The 21,359-nt window shown below is 36.6% G+C and overlaps 1 protein-coding gene and 1 long non-coding RNA gene across 9 annotated transcripts in view; one reads left to right on the top strand and one right to left on the bottom strand.

Annotated features, from left to right (window-relative positions):
* Positions 1–13,700, top strand: part of KIF27 (kinesin family member 27) — a 98,760-nt gene extending 85,060 nt beyond the window's left edge. For 3 of the 4 annotated variants that reach the window (XM_060609952.3, XM_060609953.3, XM_060609951.3), the window contains exons 17-18: positions 861–1,025; positions 5,668–8,853. In XM_060609952.3, coding sequence (XP_060465935.3) covers positions 861–1,025; positions 5,668–6,152 — 650 coding nt within the window. In that variant the 3' untranslated portion in view covers positions 6,153–8,853. The other variant, XR_009603124.3, reaches the window with a different exon arrangement.
* Positions 1–21,359, bottom strand: part of LOC132663578 (uncharacterized) — a 48,260-nt gene that overhangs the window by 22,061 nt on the left and 4,840 nt on the right. Inside the window, exon 1 of one of the 5 annotated variants that reach the window (XR_009603131.2) lies at positions 13,454–13,591. The exons of the other annotated variants lie outside the window; for them this stretch is intronic. This is a non-coding gene — a long non-coding RNA (uncharacterized LOC132663578). Of the gene's footprint in view, positions 1–13,453; positions 13,592–21,359 lie in introns of those variants that run through there. 5 annotated transcript variants of the gene reach the window in all.

Genomic DNA, 21,359 nt, shown 5'->3' with positions numbered 1-21,359 from the left:
GAGCCTGACACGGGGCTCGATACCATGAACTATGAAATCATGACCTGAGCTGAAGAGTCAGATGCTTAACCAATTGAGCCACCCAGGTGCCCCTAAAGTACTTTTAAATACAAGATAATGAGTTAATTTAAAATATCCAATATACTTAGATCACATTTTTCAAAACAGCCAGTTACAACAAAGGATCATTACAAACAGTAGGACCATTTTGTAAATTTACCAATAGGAAAAAGTAGGTCAGAAAGTATTTATTTTCAGAGGGTCAATAACTAGGTTTTACTGATTCTAAAACATACCCAATAGGGACAGTTTATTAGACATTCATAAATATTAATTAGAAGCTTTAAGCTATATTGTAGCATAAACTACAACTCATGCTATTTTCCGGTCTTTTTGTATGGTATTTGCTTTTGTTATTTAATCTTTCTGTAGCCTCTTTTGACAGGTTTTTGGAGTTTTTTTTTAGAGGTAGAGGCTTGGCTGTAGATTTCTTGAGCCTATGACTTTCCATACATCCACAGTTCCTGATAGGAACTTTAAGTGATGCAACTGATGGACAGGTTCCAAACATGAACTTTTAATGGAAAACACCTTATTTATGCTGTTCTAAGGATAAATCTAGTGAGTGCTACTCAAAAAGCAGTTATGAATTGTGAAAATGTGGTAATTGATAGGGGGTAGGGTGGAGAAGGTGACTAAGGCTAGAAGAATCCAAGTTGTAGCTGCAAACAAATCCTTTCAGGTACCAGATACAGGTAACATACTTCTGACTCATTAAGTATAGTCTGGAGACTATGTTAGAACATAATTTTCAGCCATTTATTTTAAACTGATTTGAAGTGTAAATTTCTATTTCATAGAGCAAGAGGGGGAAGGCATTATGGAAACTTTCAAAACATATGAAGATAAAATCCAGCAGCTGGAAAAAGACCTTTATTTCTATAAGAAAACTAGCAGAGATCTTAAGAAGAAACTTAAGGAATTGGTGGGGGAAACAGTTCGGCGGCAACAAGTACCATCTGAACGTAAGACCTTTAGTGTTACTTGTCACGCTGACAGTATTTGGTGTATCTAGTATTTGGTGACTGACTTGGAGTTTAGCCTTTTCCAATTGATGTGGTTATTTAGAATTCGATATTTAACTTGCATTGGTCTCGGTAAACAAAAATAGTCGTCTAGTCCTGATCATCAGGAAAATGCAAATCAAAACCACAAGGTGATACCACCTCACACCTGTCAGGAACTATATGTAATGTTCAAATCAACAACACAAGGAACAGCAAGTATTGGCGAGGATGTGGAGAAGGAACCCTCATGCACTGCTGGTGGGAATGCAAACTGGTGCAGCCACTGTGGACTTCCTCAATAGTAGGGAGTTTCCTCACATTAAAAACAAAATTACTATATGATCGAGTAATTCCACTACTGGGTATTTACCCAAAAGTTTGAAAATACTAATTCAAAAAGATATGTGCACCCTCATGTTTTTTGCAGCATTATTTACAATAGCCAAATTATGGACTCAACCCAAGTGTCCAGTACATATATATCATGGTATATATGTATGTACACCATGTGTACCATGGTGTATATGTATGTATGTATATATACATATATACACATACATATATACCATGGAATATTCATAAAATATTCCATAAAAAAGAATGGAATGGAATCTTGCCATTTGCAAGGACATGGATAGATCTAGAGGGTATAATGCTAAGTGAAAAAAGTCAGAGAAAGACAAATACCATATGATCTCACTTATATGTGGAATTTAAGAAACAAAGCAAATGTTTGAAAAAGAGACAAACCAGAAAAACAGACTCTTAGCTATAGAGAACAAACTGGTCGTTACCACAGGGGAGATGGGTGGAAGGATGGGTAACATAGGTAAAGGGGATTAAGAGTACACTTAACATAGCAGTATATAGAATTGTTGAATCACTGTATTGTACATTTAGAACTAATACAACACTGTATGTTAATATACTGAATTAAAATTTTTAAATTGTCTAATCTGTGGATGCCACAGAATCACAGGGGAAGTGAACGAAGAAACAAATGTAGATGTGTGAAGGAAATGTCACATATTTATTGGCTGTCATGTGCCATGGGCTTTTGTATCCCCTTACTTAAAATAACCCTATAATCTAAGATAGCTGTTGTTTCCTATATTATCATAAATTAAGTGTTCTGATTATTACAAAAATGTAAAATAAATAGTGAATACTACAAGTAAAGGTATATTGTGTATATTTCTAAGATCAGTCAGGTCTTTTTCACCATGACCTCTTGAAATTCAAAAATATAATAAAACTCACTGTTGACACAAAGATGCTTTCTTGCCTAATTGTATGTAGTTATGTAGAAGTAGCACCTTCCTAAATGAAATGATATGAAATGATATAAAATCTTGCAAAAGTAGAAAGTGCCATGATTAAAATATACCCTCCTCAAGTCTGCCAATGAGAGAAGAATCCGTATTTCTAAAATAATATATTTTACATTTCGTAAAAGAATTAGCCTTCCTATAGAGAAAGTATTCTAATAAGTCAAGTACGGCTCATGCAAAGTTGACTTTACAACCTTTTAGGAACACAGGCCTATTTTGTATCTATAAAGAAGACCACTTAAAGATGGGTACAACAAGATTGTAAAGAGACCAGTGAAAAATTATATATATGCATAATGAAAAGATACATGCTGAATATATAATGTAAGCAGAATTAACATAGCTTTAAAGTTTAAAACAGTAATATCTTAGACAGATAGTTCTACTGCTACATTATATTTATGATATTTATAATTTATAGACATTTTCATGAGTAGTTCATTCAACCCTTAAACTCAATGTAGGCCAGTGTCTGCTAATCCCATTTTTAGAGAAGAGAATTGAAACTTAGGTCAAGTAACTTACAAACACAACAGTAATTAGAACATGGTCTAAGGTCTTTTGTCTTACAACTCCTGGTTCAATATTCTAGGATAAAAGTTGTTGTAGATAGAAATGTGATACAAACATGCAGATCCTGCCAGAGAGACTACATTTTTTTTATTTTCAAGGTAGTAATGGAGAGGTACTGATATAATTAAAACATTTACTTGAAATTCTGCCTGCAGTATATAGCTGAACCTTGTACTTGAAACATGACTTATAAAAATTTGAAATGGAAACAGGTATTAAGTAGCAAACAGAACAATCAGCATAAGGCCATTTTAGCTTTAAAAAAATCCACTTTCAAACTCGAGATATCTGAAATTAGATATTTAGTGTTTCAGTGTCCCATGTTTGTATTACTGAGTCAACTAGACATCTCTTAAAATGCCAGTGTGGTATGGTGGTATAGAGGTTTAATCCTTGTCCTGGATCCTCGTCCTGCTCTTCAATGAGACAAATGCAAAAAACTTTGAAAAAGTTAAATAATCTTGAAAATATATAAAGTGATGACACCTGTCTGACCAACTTACTTGGGAAGTCTAGCCTTTTTTATTTGTTTATCCGTTTTAAAGTAAATTCTACTCCCAATGTGGGCCTGAAACTCACGACCCTGAGATCAAGAGTCATATGCTCCATAGACTGAGCCACCCAGATGCCCTGAAAAGGCTACTCTTGATAGTAATGTTGAAGATATTAGTTCAGCTAACCTGCTGTCCCACCTAGAAACACCTTTTAAAAAAAATTTTTTTAATGTTTATTTTTGAGACAGAGGGAGACAGAGCGTGAGTGGGGGAGGGGCAGAGAGAGAGGGAGACACAGAATCCGAAACAGGCTCTAGGCTCTGAGCTATCAGCACAGAGCCCGATGTGCGGCTCGAACCCACAAACCATGAGATCATGACCTGAGCTGAAGTCAGATGTTCAACCGACTGACCCACCCGGGCGCCCCTAGAAACATCTTAAATACTTTTATTTTTTTAGCTCTAAAAAGTAATATAGTTATTGTAGAAAAATTTGAAAATATAGAGACAAAGCCAAAAAAAATCACCCATAATTCTACCCACAACCATTAACAGTTAGCATAATTCTTTTCAATATTGTCCCCATACAAATGTCAAAAAAGTTACAGTTGGAATCCTATTTGAGATATAGCTTGTCCTGTATATATCCTATCTCAAAATGCTGCTCTAATATAATGACATTAAACAAGGTTTGTTTGAATTATAAATACAGCGATTTAAATATATCAAATTCTGAATTCCCTAAAAAGTATTATACATTTAGTACTCAGTATCCTTAATACATAGCTGGCTTGGTATTCAGTTCATTGGTTTTTGATAGTAGTCTCTTTATTTAAGTTTATTTATTTTGAGAGAGAGAAAGCACGCGGGGGAAGGGCAGGGAGAGAGGGGGAGAGAGAGACTCCTAAGCAGGCTCCACACACAGTGCAGAACCTGACGCAGGATCATGCCCATGAGATCATGACCTGAGCCAAAATCAAAAGTCAGATGCTCAACCGACTCAGCTACCCAGGTGCCCCAGAAATCTATATTTTTATATGTAACTTTCCAATTGAAAATGTGGGGTTAAAAAGAAAAAATAATTATCAAAACAAAAACAAACCCCCCCCAAAAGAAACAAAACAAAAATAAATAAAATACACACAGTAAGGAAAAATAAAATGTTGGGGTCACATGTTGTTTCATAGGCTAAATAAAGCACATCTGTGGGCCAGATTTGGCTTGGAAGCTGCCAGTGTGCAACTTCTGTTTTTATACTTGGTTCATAGGACAAAAAGTACTAATCACGTGCCAGTGTATGTTAGAGTTGTCATTTTTCATCATATTAGGTCTAGGGCCTATATGGACTTCTTTTAAGTAAATTTTTATCTTTGATATTAGATAGTTCTTTGATTTGAAGACCTCTAGCTTTGATCTCTTCACTCACTCCTGTCAGTCATTCCAGCAGGGTATCCCCACTGAGGAGATACGCTGTCACCTCCATTTTGATGGTGGATCCCTAGAATACCCTGAGGGAGCATAACCCTGCCATCATGCTGGGACTTCTAACCAAGATTAGATTTTCACACACGTGATGCCATGTCCCCAAAGATTCCCCAGACATAGAGCCAGTATTCTCCAATGCTGGCTTCACTTAGCCAAGGTTTGGACTGTGGTTCACAGTGGCAAGCCCAGTGGAGGGCAGGCATGGAAGGGCACCAGAGAGGCCCAAAGTACTCCTGTGTTTCCAAGGAGAAACAAAATCAGTAGGTGACTGTTTCTCAATTTTGTTCCATGAATTAAAAGTTCTCAGCTATTCACATTCAAAATGTCTATAAGTGAAATAATAATTCGTATTCACACTTCTGTTTGTCTAAAGAAGTCACTTAAAGGACGCCTGGGTGGCTCAGTCGGCTGAGCATCTGACTTCGGCTCAGGTCATGATCTCGCAGTTTGACGAGTTTGAGCCCCGTGTCGGGCTCTGTGCTGACAGCTCAGAGCCTGGAGCCTGCTTTGGATTCTGTGTCTCCCTCTCTTTCTGCTCCTCCCCTGCTCACACTCTGTCTCTCTCTCAAAAATAAATAAAGATTTTAAAAAATTGTTATTTAATCTGAAAGACATCATTTATATTGAGTGATAATAGGATATCATTAAAATTCCTGTTTTTGAGGAAAGCTCTAATTTTTTTTTATTTTATTTTTTTGCTTTTTGGGTTATTTTTAAGATCGTGATGCTGGAGATGGAGTCCTGAACCCTGAAGAAGCAGTCATGGTTGCAGAAGAATTAAAATGGGCGTCCAGAACTGAAAGTATGAAGTTAAGTGGAAGAGAAAGAGAATTAGACAGTTCAACAAGCAGTTTAAGAACACAACTGAATCCTCAGAAGCTCTGGGAAGAGGCCCCGGAATTACCTCCAATCTGTAGCTCTTTAGCACCCACTAGTGGGCATTTGCTAAACAATGAGGATAAAAAAGAACTAGACGAGTATCATTTCATAAAATCTCACAGTCGACCATCACCCCAAATCCAGCCAGTGGGAAACGCAGGACAGCTTCATGGTGTCACGTCTGTAAAGTTATGTCGTAAAGAGTTACGTCAGATTTCTGCCTTGGAACTATCACTACGGCGTTCCAGTCTTGGAGTTGGGGTTGGATCTATGACTCCTGATTCCATTGAAGTAGCTAGGAAGCCGAGTGACTTTAAAACATAGGCATTTGATAATACAATTTTCAATTTAGTAGAGGTGTAAGATTCCTTTTTCTAACCTGTTAGAAATTAAAGCTTATGCTCACTAGTTCTTCCCTCAGGATAAAGGAAGAAGGGAAGGAAGGAATCATTTTATATACTATAGATGTGTGTATCTTCTGTGGTATATTTGGGGAGTTTTAATGACTTGCAGATATTTCCATAATAACGAAATGAACACGTTTTCCCATAGTATCAAATAATGAAATATTTAAATATTTCCCCTTATAACTTTGCTTAAAATTTCTTTCCAGGCATATATAAAGAACAAAACATAAAAGTAGGATTATAAACTAAAATATCCATCAAATGTATATTGCCATATAATATAAAAGTATGTTTTAATACATTAATTATATCTTACAAGTTCATATTATTATCATTCTCAAATATAAATAAGTGTTTGTTATTTTGGAGAGATGCAGTTAAATATTGCTTGTATGAGCAGGGGAGTCTCCTGCTGCATGTGTTTTGGCATAGCTGAAAATCTGTGCCAAAATGCAGTCTGTGGATGAAGGTAACTGATTAGGTTTATGGTTAAAGTTAATTTATGGTCCTCAGTGTCCACAGAGGTTAGGTGATCTCTTGACTTTTTAAACATGGTTCTCTGCTTTTTCTGAGATTGTTTTCAGAATGTCATATTGTTGGTTTGCTAATATTATGGAATGTAAGTCTTCGTCTCTCTGCCACCCTGTCTATTCAACATATATCTCATTAGGCTACTAGATTTGGGGGAAAGAATGCAGTTCCTTGCCACAGGGAAGCAATAATAGAATGACAATAAAGCATTCCAGCATTTCAAGGCAAAGATACCTGGTCACAGGGAGTATGACTATAAACTTGATGTCTAACCAGAGGCTCTATAGCTAATGATCTGCTGGGCTTACTGGAAGATTTTTTTCTATGGCCTGCTAGGTCAGGTCATGCACACAGGCAGGCCAGACTGCATTGGGACTGTAAATATGTAAATGAAAACTTTTCTTCATGATTTTTTTTAGTCTAAATCTTACTATATAATCTAAACTTCAGTTTGGAATTAAGAACTGAACACTGATTGGCCCAACAAATGGTTTGTACTTGTTCATCATACTTTTTAATCACGAAAACATCCCATTATAATGACCAGAGGTATTTTGTTACTTTTTGTTGCTGCTGTTGTCATTTGTGTTACTTTTCCACATTTTCACTTGTAAAATAAAATTTTTTCTTAAACTAATTACTGTTTGGGTTGGGCAGTAGTAAAACCACCCTGACTTATGGATGTCTACTCAATTAGAGTCACCCACTTCCTTGCTGACTCCAGTTTTTCTTATGTGATGCTGCTACTAATATTTTTCTTTTGTCCTTTCCTCTGTTGTTATTGACCCTACCCATTCTTACCTAAGACCCAAACTGTCCCTTTGTGCTCAAACACTTATGGTTTTGTTTTTCTGGTTTCTAGGCCTTGGGGAGTAGGGTTCCTTGTTCTCATTGCTAAAAACCAGCTCCTAGAGGAGAAGAAAAACAAAACAAAACAAACTTCTAAATCAGTGAATAGTTTGTGTATCTCTTAAGCATAGTACTGAAATTCATTTAAATTGTAGATTAAATAGGGGTGTTTGGGTGGCTCTGTTGGTTAAGCATCTGATTTTGGCTCAGATCATGGTCTCATGGCTTGTGAGTTCAAGCCTCGTATCAGGCTCTGTTCTGAATGTGCAGAGCCTGCTTCAGATCCTCTGGCGTCCCCTCTGTCTGCTCTCCCTCATTTGCTCTCTCTCTCAAAAACAAACATTAAAAAAAATGTAGGTTAAATAGACTGCTGTGGACTTACCTGGGAATGGACTTACCACAATGTCCGATATTGGCCCAATGAGAAATAACTTTAGACAAGGAATTTACAAACTAACTTGGAAAATATATTTTAAGCAGAGACTATTTCAAGTCAGATTCTGGTTTTAAGCTAGTTTCTTCTTTTTGCCTTTAGTTTGTAGGATATATACTCAATATATAGCATGTGTAATATATATATGTATATATATACACACACACACACAATGGCAAAGGCCAGTGCCTTAACAAAGCACAACAATGATATATTTATTTATGAATGCATAGTTATTAATTAAGGTCCTAATTGTAAATTCCTTATAAATTAAGTAATGATTTAGAAATTATTCATATAAGAATATATTCTAACTCTGGAATCTTGCTTCCCTAAGAAATTGACATATACTTGTTTTGCCTGTGGCAACATAAAAGTATTTTCTAAAAGCTAACTCACTAACAAAGCAAAAAAATTTATATCAAACCAACGGTGATTAGATTTGATAATGCAAATGTGAACTGACTTCTAAATAAGAAAGGTACAATTTTTCTTCCTTTTGGTTAACCATATATCCTTTATATGCTATAATAGATTTCATGTACCTACACAAACACATACCTATAAGTAATGTCCTGAACAATAAATATGTTCTGGAAGTGAACTTCCATGTCATTCTAGCTTAGTGCCCTCACAAAGGAAAGAAGAATTATGACACTTCCCCCAAGGCAAGTAAACTTATTTTTTAACAAATGCTACTAATAAATTTTACTCAGTCATATGCTTTCCTTAGTCTAACAATTTTGTCACTGTATTTGCCTTTTAGAGTGTATATAAAATATGTGTGTGGTTTTCTTTTTTTGTTCATTACAGGTTTTTCTCCACTTAGAGCATTTGGAAGGAAACATATTTGCCTCTGTAAAGTACTAGTTCCTTCTGTAACATCAGAGTGTTACAGGTAACAGAGTTGGAGAATCGTATAAGTATGGGAATTCTGGGTGGCGAGAATATCAATGAAGGTGATTTTGTGCTTTAATATTTGTTTTCTTTTGCTAATGGGTTTTTTGGTTGTGATGTTTTTGTTTTGATTTTTGGTCCCTCTGTTCTTCATATCTTTATGGACTTTGCCCGAAGAGTCAGCAAAAATACAAATGATCTTCAGTAGTGTGGACTTTATTGCCATTAGTCGTTGGCTTATTTGTATTAGTTCAGGTCAATAATGTGGTAAATGCTTATTTAAGAGTAGCTATTTTACCAGCCTGTGAGTTTGAGTCCCACTTCGGGCTCTGTGCTGGCAGTGTGGAGCCTGCTTGGGATTCTCTCTCTCCACTCCCCACTCTCTCTGCCCCTCTCCTGCTTGCACTCTCTCTCTCTCACAATAAATAAATAAGAACTTAAAAAAAAAAGAATAGGTGTCTTATATGAAAGAAGTTAATAGAGGTCTTATAGTAAGTCTTAGAATGAATTGCTAGGGAGTCACATCCTTAGTGGGAGTTTTGATTCTATAGTCAACCTAAATTCTCATGCATCAAATGCAAGAATGACCCGTTTTGCTCTTTCATTTATTCCCTTAGGTACATGTGACGCTTAAAACACTGGTGCATCAATATCTGAAAGTTCAGTGTCTGCTTGTGTACCATTCTTCTCTCAACTTCACTGGAATATTAAAAAATATTAATTATGTATATTTTCCATTTAAATTTATAACAGGCCAAAGGCTCCCTTCATTAGTACTAACACATTCTTCAACACTTATATTTTCAAAAATTGAAGACAAAGGTGGGGGCACCTGGGTGGCTCAGTCTGTTAAGCAGCTGACTTCAGCTCAGGTCATGATTTCACCGTTCATGGGTTTGAGCCCTGTGTCTGGCTCTGTGCTGACAGTTCAGAGCCTTGAGCCTGCTTGGGATTCTGTCTCCCTTTCTCTTTGCCCCTCCCCTGTTCGTGCTCTGTCTGTCTCTCTCAAAAATGAATAAATTTAAAAAAATCTTTTTTGAAAAGAAATGTGGGAATGGATCCTTCCACAATAAACACCTCAAGTGCATTGGATATGTAATACTTTTGAGCTCTTATGGGCAGTAGTGTTTTCAAAGGGCAGTAGGGGCAACTGCCCATTGGGGAGGAATATTTTATCACTGTCATTGTTTATCTCGATGCTGACAATTAAAAGCAAGCTGACTTTTCATAAGTTTCAATGTTTTAAATACTCTACAAACAATGCACCCCTTTGTCATTGGCACCAGGAGGGACTGCCTGCGTTCCTTGCTCTTGGAATGCAGTGCATACATGGTGTTTGATTTTTATCATGACCTTTGTGTTGACCCCAACAATACCCCAACATGGAGGTAATTAGAACATGAGAAATTATCAAAAGAAAGCTCAGAAAAACTTGATGTTGGGACGTCTGGGTGGCTCAGTCAGTTAAGCATCTGACTCTTGATTTCAGGTCAGGTCATGATCTCATGGTTCATGAATTCAAGCCCCACTCAGGCTGTGCTCTGTGCTGGTGGTGAGAAACCTGCTTGGGATTCTCTCCTCTCTCTGCCCCTCCCCTGTTCACACATGCTTTCTCTTTCAAAATAAACTTAAAAAAAAAAAAAAAACTTGATGTTATAATATTGACTTTTGATATTTTCCATAGTTCTTTGTCCCTTTTAATATTTTTTTCCCTAGGAATTTCCATAATGAGTCAAGAGAAAAGCCCCTATATGAAATGCTAGCAGTGTAATATGATTGAGTCTAAATGTATTGACTTAGACTTAGCTATTATGTTCTACTGGTAAATTGTGATACACACTTCTACTGAGTTTTATCTACAGTACTTTATTATTTTTTTTATGTTTATTTATTTTGAGAGAGAGCAAGAGCAAGCAGGAGAGGGGCAGAAGGAGAGAGCGAATCCCAAGCAGGCTCCACGCTGTGAGCGCAGAGCCTGTCACAGGGCTCAATCCCATGAACCGTGAAATCATGACCTGAGCCAAAATCAAGAGTCAGACACTTAACTGAGCCACCCAGGTGTCCCCTCTATAGTACTTTAAAAGAAAAGTACAACAATCTCACAGGCTGTTAATACTGAGCAAGATCCTTATATGCCCAAGGAACAAGTTCATTCACAACAGAAGAGTAGAAAAATAAATATTTTTTAAAATGTTTCAGGGGTGCCTGGGTGGCTCAGTCGGTTAAGGGTCTGACTCGATTTCGGCTCAGCTCATGATCTCGCAGTTCATGAGTTTGAGCCCCGCCAGGCTCTGTGCTGACAGCTCAGAGCCTGGAGCCTGCTTTGTATTCTGTGTCTCCCTCTCTCTCTGTTCCTCCCCTGCTGTCTCTCAAAAATAAATAAATGTTTAAAAAAACTTAAAAAAAATGTTTCATACTTATGACTGTTGGAAATTTAAAACTCCATTTATTAGTTAATACTTGTGTAATTCAAGTAGAACAAAAATGTATTTTAAAACAATATTTGTATACTGTATTAATGTGTTTTCAAGCTTATTACAGTATATACAAAGGGAGGTATCATTTTTTAAATGCAAAGTAGTAAATATTGTTAGAATTTATTTGATCCGAAAGTCTTTTAAAAGAACCACTTTTTAGACCCTCCCCCCTCTTTCCCAATTATCAACAACAAATTATAGGACAATTACGGCTTACTTAACCCTCATTTCCCATAATGTTCTAGGATTTAAATAGCTCTGATAAGAACACTAGGTAAAAAGGTTTATTTTAAAGCATTCTGTAGACCAGAAAAGAGTTTTAAAAAATATTTTGAGAGAATATATTTTATTTCTCTGGCAACAACACTAAAGCTTAACTTCAATCTTCGGCTATCTCTAAACCCTGAAGAATACTCTCAGTTAGTATTGAATTTGCTAGTTGAAAATATACATCCCAGTTTTTATACCAGTTCCTTTTCCTATGATTGCTAAAATTCAGGATTATATGAAAAGAAGCCATCCTTGATAGGATGGAAATTGTGGAGCTATTCAATAGAGAATTACAAAAAACAGTTTTGGATAGATTCCAACAGCCAAGACATAAACCAAAGAAAATAAAACTTAAGCGATTTTACCATTGAAGAGCCATGAATAGTATGCCAAAACAAACACTGTAGGCAAAATTGCCAGGATTTATCTTTATACAACACGTAACCATTTTGCTTAATTTTTCTCTCTGCTAAAATATCCTTGAATATTTCTACTGAAAAACCTCTGGATAAAAGACTTCCATTCATGATTACAAACCGGCAGCTATTGGCCTGCCTGAGAGGCTGAATTGATGTTATTCATTTTTGTTTGTGGTCTGCAGTGGCATTTCACTGTCCACCATGAATTTGGCTGATTTATGTAATAAATGATATGTATTAAAATGGTCAAAGTTTTTTGTTTGTTTATTTTACTCTCTAGCATGATTTTTCTAGATGGGAAGAATGCGAACAGTGTAACATATTTATATACGGAGAGGCTGATCTCCTTTTGAAATCCCCATCAAACTGGGGGTTGGGCAGCGTCTGAATTGTTCCATCTGAAGCCTGGAGCTAAGCCTATCTGTTTCACTGGACATTTTCCCAACTAGTACCAGGTGTCACCGATTGTAAAATACAACCACAACATGACCAGAATGACTCAGGTTAACATCTGAATGGAGTGCATTAAATAATATTTTTCTGAAACACCAGCCTTCTCTTAAAAAAAAAAAAAAGCAATTTATGAATCACTCCCTTGTGTTTTAAATCAAAATCTTATCAAATGCAACTCAAAGTAATTAAATTAATTGGGAGGGAAATTGCTAATTTTACCATAAGGCACATAGTCTGTTACTTTATCAAATACATGAAAGCACTTTGAAAACTAAAGCATCATATATGTTTATGATGGAATTATAAGTAGGTTTTCCATAGAATTGGCTGTCAAAGTGGGACATTTTAGCACAAATATGGTTGCTCATCTTATACATATATTCTAAAATATTTTTAAACAAATTATCAGAGTTTTAGTTACATTTGTTAGCAACAGTCGAAACAATGGTGTTCTCTGGAAAAGTTTCATGTGAAATCTATTCTCCCAAGAAAATATTTTAAAGACTTGGCTGAGTCTGTTTTATAAGCATAAGAAGTGCTTCATGACAATTTGAGTTATGAATGAAAGAGTATGTTTTTACTGGGTTTTTAACCAGTTTTTTTTTTTTTTGCCTATTCCTTATTTATTAAGTAACAATTACATTTGTGAGTTATTAATGAAATCTGGCAGAAAGTAACTTCTTAAAACTGAGAAGAATGTTTTCCATTTGGTAGTCACAAAGATGTTTTAAACTCAAATTTTCCCCTCAAGGAAACTAAAACAGTAAGTTAATTTTGGGTACATGTGTAAGTATGTGATCAAATTAACAGCAAAGTTAGTCTTTGTTTGGCATTTGATGCTCTTGGCTACTATATACAAGAAGCAGATTAGAATTAAATCTGACATTACCATGGTGGTCTCTCCTTCATATGCATTTTGAGGGAAGCTCCTTCCCCTCAGTTTGCAAGTATCTGCCAGTGTTACAGAATATTTTGTTTCTTTTTAGATCAGAGCACCCAAGACCTGCACAGCCAAGTAATCAAACAGGCCAAGACTTGAAGAGTAATGGAACTTACAGTCAGAAGTATTCTAGTGGATTGTGAACAAATAAATCAGAAGGGAAGAATACTAATGTACACTTTTCCTGGAAGAGTTACCTTCAATGGTACTGAGGTCTTCTCAGTAAGGTTTATTACAAAGTTTACTATCTCCCAGGAGAAGGGGAAGTAGGTATAAGGAATTGATTGTGTGAGTTTAATTGACCAGGCCACAGCAAACCAAAACACCCCTTAGAACCAGGGCCAGCGTCCTGGGATTTCGCTCTTATGTGGGGAAGGATCTGTGCCTCTTCCAAAGGGTGAACCAGTAACGGAAGTTACTTGTACATCACAAAAAGGGCATCTATATACTACAGATTGAAATTTTCCATAGTATGTATTTTATAAATAAAGCATTTTTCCTGCTTAGTGCTTTCTACTAACTAACCTATTATTGTTGAGGACAGAGCTGAAACTCTAGCCCTGTCAGGGAACTTACATTCCAATGATAAGTACTATGGAGAAGATAAAGCAGTGTAAGGAATAGAGAATCAAGGAGATTTTTTTAATTTTATTTTTTTAAATATCCATTTATTTTGAGAGAAAGAGAACATGGGGGAGGGACAAAGAGGAAGAGGGAGAATCTCAAGCAGCAGCATGGAGTCTGATGGTGGGGTCTGATCACATGAACCACGACATCATGACCTGAGCCAAAATCAAGAGCGAACGCCCAACTAACGATGCCCAACTTACTGAGCCATCCAGGTGCTCCAAGGAGGTTTTTTTAAGAAGGAAATATGCTTCTGAGCCAGGCACACACATAAAGCTGTAAACTCACAGACATCAAAAGTGCTTTTCAATTGACCAAAGGTACACATGCTCAAAAGCAGCAAGCATCAAAAACTGTATCTGAACACAGAAATCATATCCAACTGGTTTGTTTTTTTTTTTTAAGTTTACTTATTGTTCTGAGATAGCTCAAATGAGGGAGGGGCAGAGAAAGTGGGAGAGAGAGAATCGCAAGCAGGCTCCACACTGTCAGTACAGAGCCCCACGAAAGGCTCTATCTTACCAACCGTGAGATCATGACCTGGGTGGGTATGAAGAGCCAGATGCTTAACCAACTGAGCCATCCAGGCGCCCCCACATCTAACCAGTTTTTATGAGAGGGCAAGAGCACTAATTTTTCAGGGCCATTTTGCCCTTCCATAAATAGAAAACTGCTCTATATCTACTGCTTTGATCACAATTGCTTATCAATTTTTTCCAAGTTTAGGATCACATTTCACTTAAAAAAATTCAAATTGATATATAATTCACATAAAATTTATCATCTTAATGTGCACAATTCAGTAGTTTTTAGTATATCTAGTATGTTGTGCAATCATACTAATTCCAGAACATTTTCATCCCCCCCACCCCCACAAAAGAAAATCTTTCCCTATTAGCAATCATTCCTAATTTCCCCTTTCCCTCATCCCCTGGCAACTATCAGTCTACTGTCTGTCTCTTTGGAATTGCCTATTCTTGACATTTCATATCAATATCATATAGTATGTATCCTTTAGCATTTGCCTTCTTAGGATAATGTTTTCAAGATTCACTCAGGCAGCATATAACAGTATTTCACTCTTTTTTACAACTGAATAGCAATCCATTGTATGGTTATACCACAGTTTGTTTATCCATTCATGAGCTGATGGACATTTGGGTTATTTCCACTTTGGGGCTATTATGAATAACCATGCTATGAACATCTGTGTACAAGTTTTTGTGTGAAAATGTTTTCAATTCTCTTGGGTATATGCCTAAGAGTGAAATTGCCAGGTCACATGGTAATTCTGTTTAACTTTTGGAGACACTGTCAAACAGTTTTTGACAGCAGCTGTATCATTTTACATTCCCACCAGCAGTGTATGAGGGTCAGCTCATCAACATTTATTATTGTCTGTCTCTTTTTATTATTATTATTATGGCCATCATAACAGATGTGAAGTAGTATCTCACTGTGGCTTTAAGTCACATTTCCCTAATGACTAATGACACTGAGTATTTTTTCAAGTGTTTATTGGCCATTTGCATGTCTTCTTTGGAGAAATGTCTATTCAAACCTTTGCCCATTTAAAATTATTTGTCTCCTCAATGTTGAGTTGTAAGAGTTTTTTTATATATTCTAGATATAAGTCTCTTATCAGATTTATGATTTGCAAATATTTTCTTCCATTCTGTGGGTTGTCTTCACTTTCTTGATAGTTGCCTTTGTATTACAAAGTTTTTACTTTTGATGAAATCCAATTTATATTTTTTCCTTTGGTTGTTTGTGCTTTAGTTGTCATAGATAAGAAACCATTGCCTACTTCAAGATCATACAGATTTACATTTTGTTTTCTTCTAAGAGTTTTATAGTTTTAGCTCTTACATTTATATCTTGGGTACATTTTGAATTAATTTTTGTTGTATGATGTGAGATAGGGATCCAACTTTATTCTTTTGCATGTGGATATACAGTTGTCCCAGCACCATTTGTTGAAAAAAACTGTTTCTCCCTTACTGAACTATCTTGGCACTTTTGTTGAAAATTGATCACAGATGTTTGGATTTGTTTTTGGACCCTTGGTTCTTTTCCATTGGCTTATGTCTTTCCTTCTGCTAGTACCACACTATATTGATTACTGTAGCTTTGTAGTAAATTCTGAAGTTGGGAAGTGTCAGTCCACCAGCTTTGTTATTTTTCAATGTTGTTTTGGCTATCTGCGGGTCCCTTGAGTTTCCATATGAATTTTGGAACAGCTTATGCATTGCTGCAAAAAAAAAAAAAAAAAAAAAGCCTGTTGGAATTTTGATAGGAATTGCATTGAATCTTTAGCTCCATTTGGTGAGTACTATCATCTTAACAGTATTATGTCTTCCAATCCATGGACATGGGCTATCTTTCCATTTATTTAGATCTTGTTTTCTTTCAACTATGTTTTGTAGTTTTTAGTGTAAAGTCTTATGCTTCTTTGGGTAATCTGATCCTTAATGTTTTATTGTTTTTGATGCTACCATACATGGACTTGTTTTCTTTTTTTAAAATAATTTTTAAATGTTTATTTTTGAGAGAGAGATGGGGGGAGGGGGGAGGGGCAGAGAGAGAGGGAGACACAGAATCAGAAGCAGGCTCCAGGCTCTGAGCTGTCAGCACAGAGCCTGATGTGGGACTTGAACCCACAAACCATGAGATCATGACCTGAGCTTAACCAACTGATCCACCCAGGCACCCCTGGACTTATTTTCCTTTTTTTAATTAAAAAAAATTTTTTTAACATGTATTGATTTTTCAGAGACAGAGAGAGAGAAACAGAGCACAACTGAGGGAGGGGCAGAGAAAGAGGGAGACACAGAATCAGAAGCAGACTCCAGGCTCTGCGCTGTCACGCAGAGCCTGACACAGGGCTCTAACTCATGGACTATGAGATAATGACCTGAGCTGAAGTCGGATGCCCAACCGACTGAGCCACCCAGGCGCCCTGGGCTTATTTTCTTTATTTCCTTTTCAGATTGTTCATTGCTAACGTATAGGAATACAACTGATTTTTGTATATTGATAATTTGGTTTCCATTGATTGTTAGAAATACACCATACCACAAATCAAGGGATTTAGGTAATGTTTACCCATACAAACTGACTAAATGAGCAGAAATCCCAACCTGTTGTTGCTTCTGTTGATAAATTTTTAGCTGGTTATTTTAAAATTCTTCCTCCAAGAATTATTTCTATTTTGTTCATCTGGGTTAAGGGTGGTAAGATCATAGAGCACAGCTAGGTAATTTGGCATATGTAATCTCCAGTCTTAGGTCTTTCACATGTACTTTTCCTATTTAAGTAAAACACAAAAGGAATAATCTTCAGCACCCCATCTCTCTGTATCATGAGGATATTTCTATATAGTCTTCAGTGTGTATATTTTAAAGATTAATGATAATGCAGAAAAAGCTAATTTATTCAACAAATTTCTATGGGCTAGGTCTTCTGCTAAGTGCTAAATGCTAAAGGAAAAAAAAAAAAAAGGTGAATAAATCACAGACCCATCCACCAAAGAGCATATGGTATATTGAGGAAGGACAGACAATAACATTTTGACCGTTTGAATGTACACAATGAGCCTGGCATTGTAGTGACATACAAGTGAGTAAAACAGGCCAAGTTCCTGCTTTAATGGGGCTCACAATATAAAGGAGAATATAATGGCTCTGATAAAAATATAGAGGGTACTATGAGAGTATAGAGGAATGGCTTTTAACTTTTAGGGGTAAGGGAAGGCTACCCCAAGAAGGTGACTCTTGTATCTTTTTTTTTTAACTTTTTTTTTTATTTTTTAAAATTTACATCCAAATTAGTTATTATATAGTGCAACAATGATTTCAGGAGTAGATTCCTTAATGCCCCTTACCCATTTAGCCCATCCCCCCTCCCGCAACCCCTCCAGTAACCCTCAGTTTGTTCTCCATATTTAAGAGTCTCTTATTTTGTCCTTCTCTCTGTTTTTATATTATTTTTGTTTCCCTTCCCTTATGTTCATCTGTTTTGTCTCTTAAAGTCTTCATATGAGTGAAGTCATATGATTTTTGTCTTTCTCTGACTAATTTTACTTAGCATACTACCCTCCAGTTCCATCCACATAGTTGCAAATGGCAAGATTTCATTCTTTTTGATTGCTGGGTAATACTCCATTGTATATATATACCACATCATCTTTATCCATTCATCCATCGATGGACATTTGGGCTCTTTCCATACCTTGGCTATTGTTGATAGTGCTGCTATAAACATGGGGGGTGCCTGTGTCCCTTCGAAACAGCACACCTGTATCCCGTGGATAAATGCCTCGTAGTGCAATTGCTGGGTCGTAGGGTAGTTCTATTTTTAGTTTTTTGAGGAACCTCCATACTGTTTTCCAGAGTGGCTGCAAGAAGGTGCTCCTTGTATCTTAATGGAAAAGTTGGCTTTTAGAAGGTATAGGAAGGAGAGGAATATCATTTTAGATCAGGAAACCACTTTGCAAAGGCTAAGTGGGAGACAACATCACATACTCAAGGAACTGCATGCTAGTACATTGGGGACCCCAAATAAGTATCTGTTGAATGGCTGAATTAGTGCTGGGTATGGGGGATGGCTGGGAATGAGGACAGGAAGACAGCTCAGACCACAACAGGCCCACACCAAAGAATCCAAAGTATGGAAAGCCTACCACATTTATTCTGTCCAATTTATACAGCAATTTGGACTGATCTACTTTTGCTGCTCCAGATCCTTTAGACATAGACAAATGATGTACAAAATACCAGAAGAGAACTACAAACCCATTAAGTAGAACTAATTATTTACAAATAATTTATTTACAAGTAATTTATATTATTTTTAACTATAGTTCAGATACATATCCATTGTTCACCTATAGCTCAGATATATACCCATTGTCCATATATATATATACAGGATATCTCTCTCTCTCTCTCTCTCTCTCTCTCTCTATATATATATATATATATATATATATATATATATGTAACTATACATAACATCAATTTTAATCACTGTAAGGCGTCTGAGGAAAAAGAGTTTTTGGTCTAGTGTAAGAGGATATTTTTAAAAATAATTATTTTTGGAAGTATAAAATAATCTTTCACAACATAATTCCATATACATGTAGGTCATTTTTCAAATTCAAGTTAGTGACATTTGACTTCATATAAATAGTACACTATAAATAACACCACAGTAAGGGCAAGGGAAGGAGGTAGCTGAGTCAAAATACAGCATTAACATTTCTATTTTGCAGTGGACAGTGTGAAGGTAGAATGAAAAAGGTTAGCTTTCAGTGCCTCAATTTATTCAATATTCTGGGGGGAAAAAGGTATTTTTAAAGTCCTAATCAAAAATTAGGTTCTACTTACATTCTTAGTATTTCTGTGGGATGATAAACGGTCAGTTTGTTAAACTGGTTGAATTAAAAACAACAATACAAACTTCCCCTCCTTCCACTTACCATTACTTTTTCAAAAAGATGTAATTTTTATTTTTTTCAAAGTGACAATGTATATGGTTTAAGAGTCAAATAATTACTAGGCTTATGACAATAAACAGAAGTCCCTGCCCCATCTATCATTACTCTCATGGCTGTTTCCAAAGAAAAGTTGTTCTGCTACTTAATTCCACATTTCGAAAGATCATATTTCTATTGCCACATCTTAGGTTTTCAGTTTTAGTCACTTTGTGCCATTTATTAATTGCCCAGTATGTTTCCATCACACTGTTCAGTATTTATCATATATATTTTAATGTCTATTATATGTTGTACACAGTGCCCCATGTTGTGTCAGTCAGGAGAGATTAATTATGCTGCTTTAGGGGCACCTGGGTGGTTGAGTCAATTACACGTACGACTTTGGCTCAGGTCATGATCTCACAGTTCATGGGTTCGAGTCCTGCATCAGGCTGTGTGCTGACAGCTCAGAGCCTGGGGCCTGCTTCGGATTCTGTGTCTCCCTCTCTCTCTGCTCCTCCCCTGCTCACTCTGTCTCTCTTTCCTTCCAAAATAAATAAACATTAAAAAAGATTTTTTTTTTTTTAATTATGCCGCTTTAACAAACTACCACCAAAACCTCAGTGGCCTAAGACAATAAAGGTTGACTTCTTATTTCTACTGCCTATCTGATGGCAGGTCAGCTGCAGTTCTGTTCCATGGTGTCTTTACTCAGGACTTACATGGCCAGAGGCAGCCTCTATCTGAACAATGCCCATCTGTTCAAGGACAGAGACAAGGCTCCTGAAACTTCTGGCTGGAGTGACATATTCACTGTGCCCCTATGTCACTGGCCACTGCAATTCACAATGGAGCAGGGAAGTACAATTCTCCTCCAGGGAGGTAACATCAAATATTCTGTCATACGGCCCACCACCAATCTTTTGTTTCCCCTGGAGTTTATAATCCCCTCTTTCTGGGGTTGCTTACTTTCCTCTATACTTGTCACCATTTCATCTCTATATGTTCTATCAGAGCTTTGAAGTTTTGTTCCTAAGGTTCAGACATGTTAGGTAATCGATCAGTTCTGTGTTTTTGTTTTTTCTTGGTGACATCCCTTCTGGAGCCTTCCATTGTCCTGTGTTGGAATGGACTGGCTACTCTCCAGGCTGCTACATGGGTGTTATCCTGGAACCTCTCTCTTCACCTTCATCTCGGGAATTCTGTTTTCTCATTTTGTTGTAGCTCCTGTTTATCAGGTCCTATGTGTTTCCGTGTCTTATTTTACACCCTGATCTTGGTGGGGTATCTCCCTCCAGTAGCTACCTGAGCATATGTGAGTTAAAATTTTTGAGATTTTTGTTTCATTTTGACATCTTTTTCTGTTCCCTGCATTAGCTCTATTTGCTCTATTTCTTCTTTTTTCCTTCCTTCCTCCCTCCCTCCCTCCCTCCCTTCCTTCCTTCTTCCTTCCCCCTTACTCTCTCTACTTCTCTCTCTTCTGTTAGTTCATTTTAGGACCTTTCATGTGAGAAGGTTTCTTCAAATACCTAGAACCTGAATTTGGGAATAACACAGGGGAAATATGTCTCATGATTTAATATGTATGACTTCATTTAATTCTGCTTTTCTGTGGAGTGAGTCACCCCTGTCCTCAGCTCTGCCTGGTATCCAGAGGAGCTCTGAGTCAACCTCTTCAGAAAGTAAACATCCTATCTTCTACTGAGTTAAGGCAGTGTGGAATGGGAGAAGGGATTCGGGGGAAGGAAGGAT

Source organism: Panthera onca, chromosome D4 (genome assembly GCF_046562875.1).
Source record: "Panthera onca isolate mPanOnc1 chromosome D4, mPanOnc1 haplotype 2, whole genome shotgun sequence".
Classification (NCBI taxonomy): Eukaryota; Metazoa; Chordata; class Mammalia; order Carnivora; family Felidae; genus Panthera; species Panthera onca.
The sequence above is the reverse complement of the archived record's forward strand: the minus strand, read 5'-3'. Positions and strand labels throughout refer to the sequence as shown.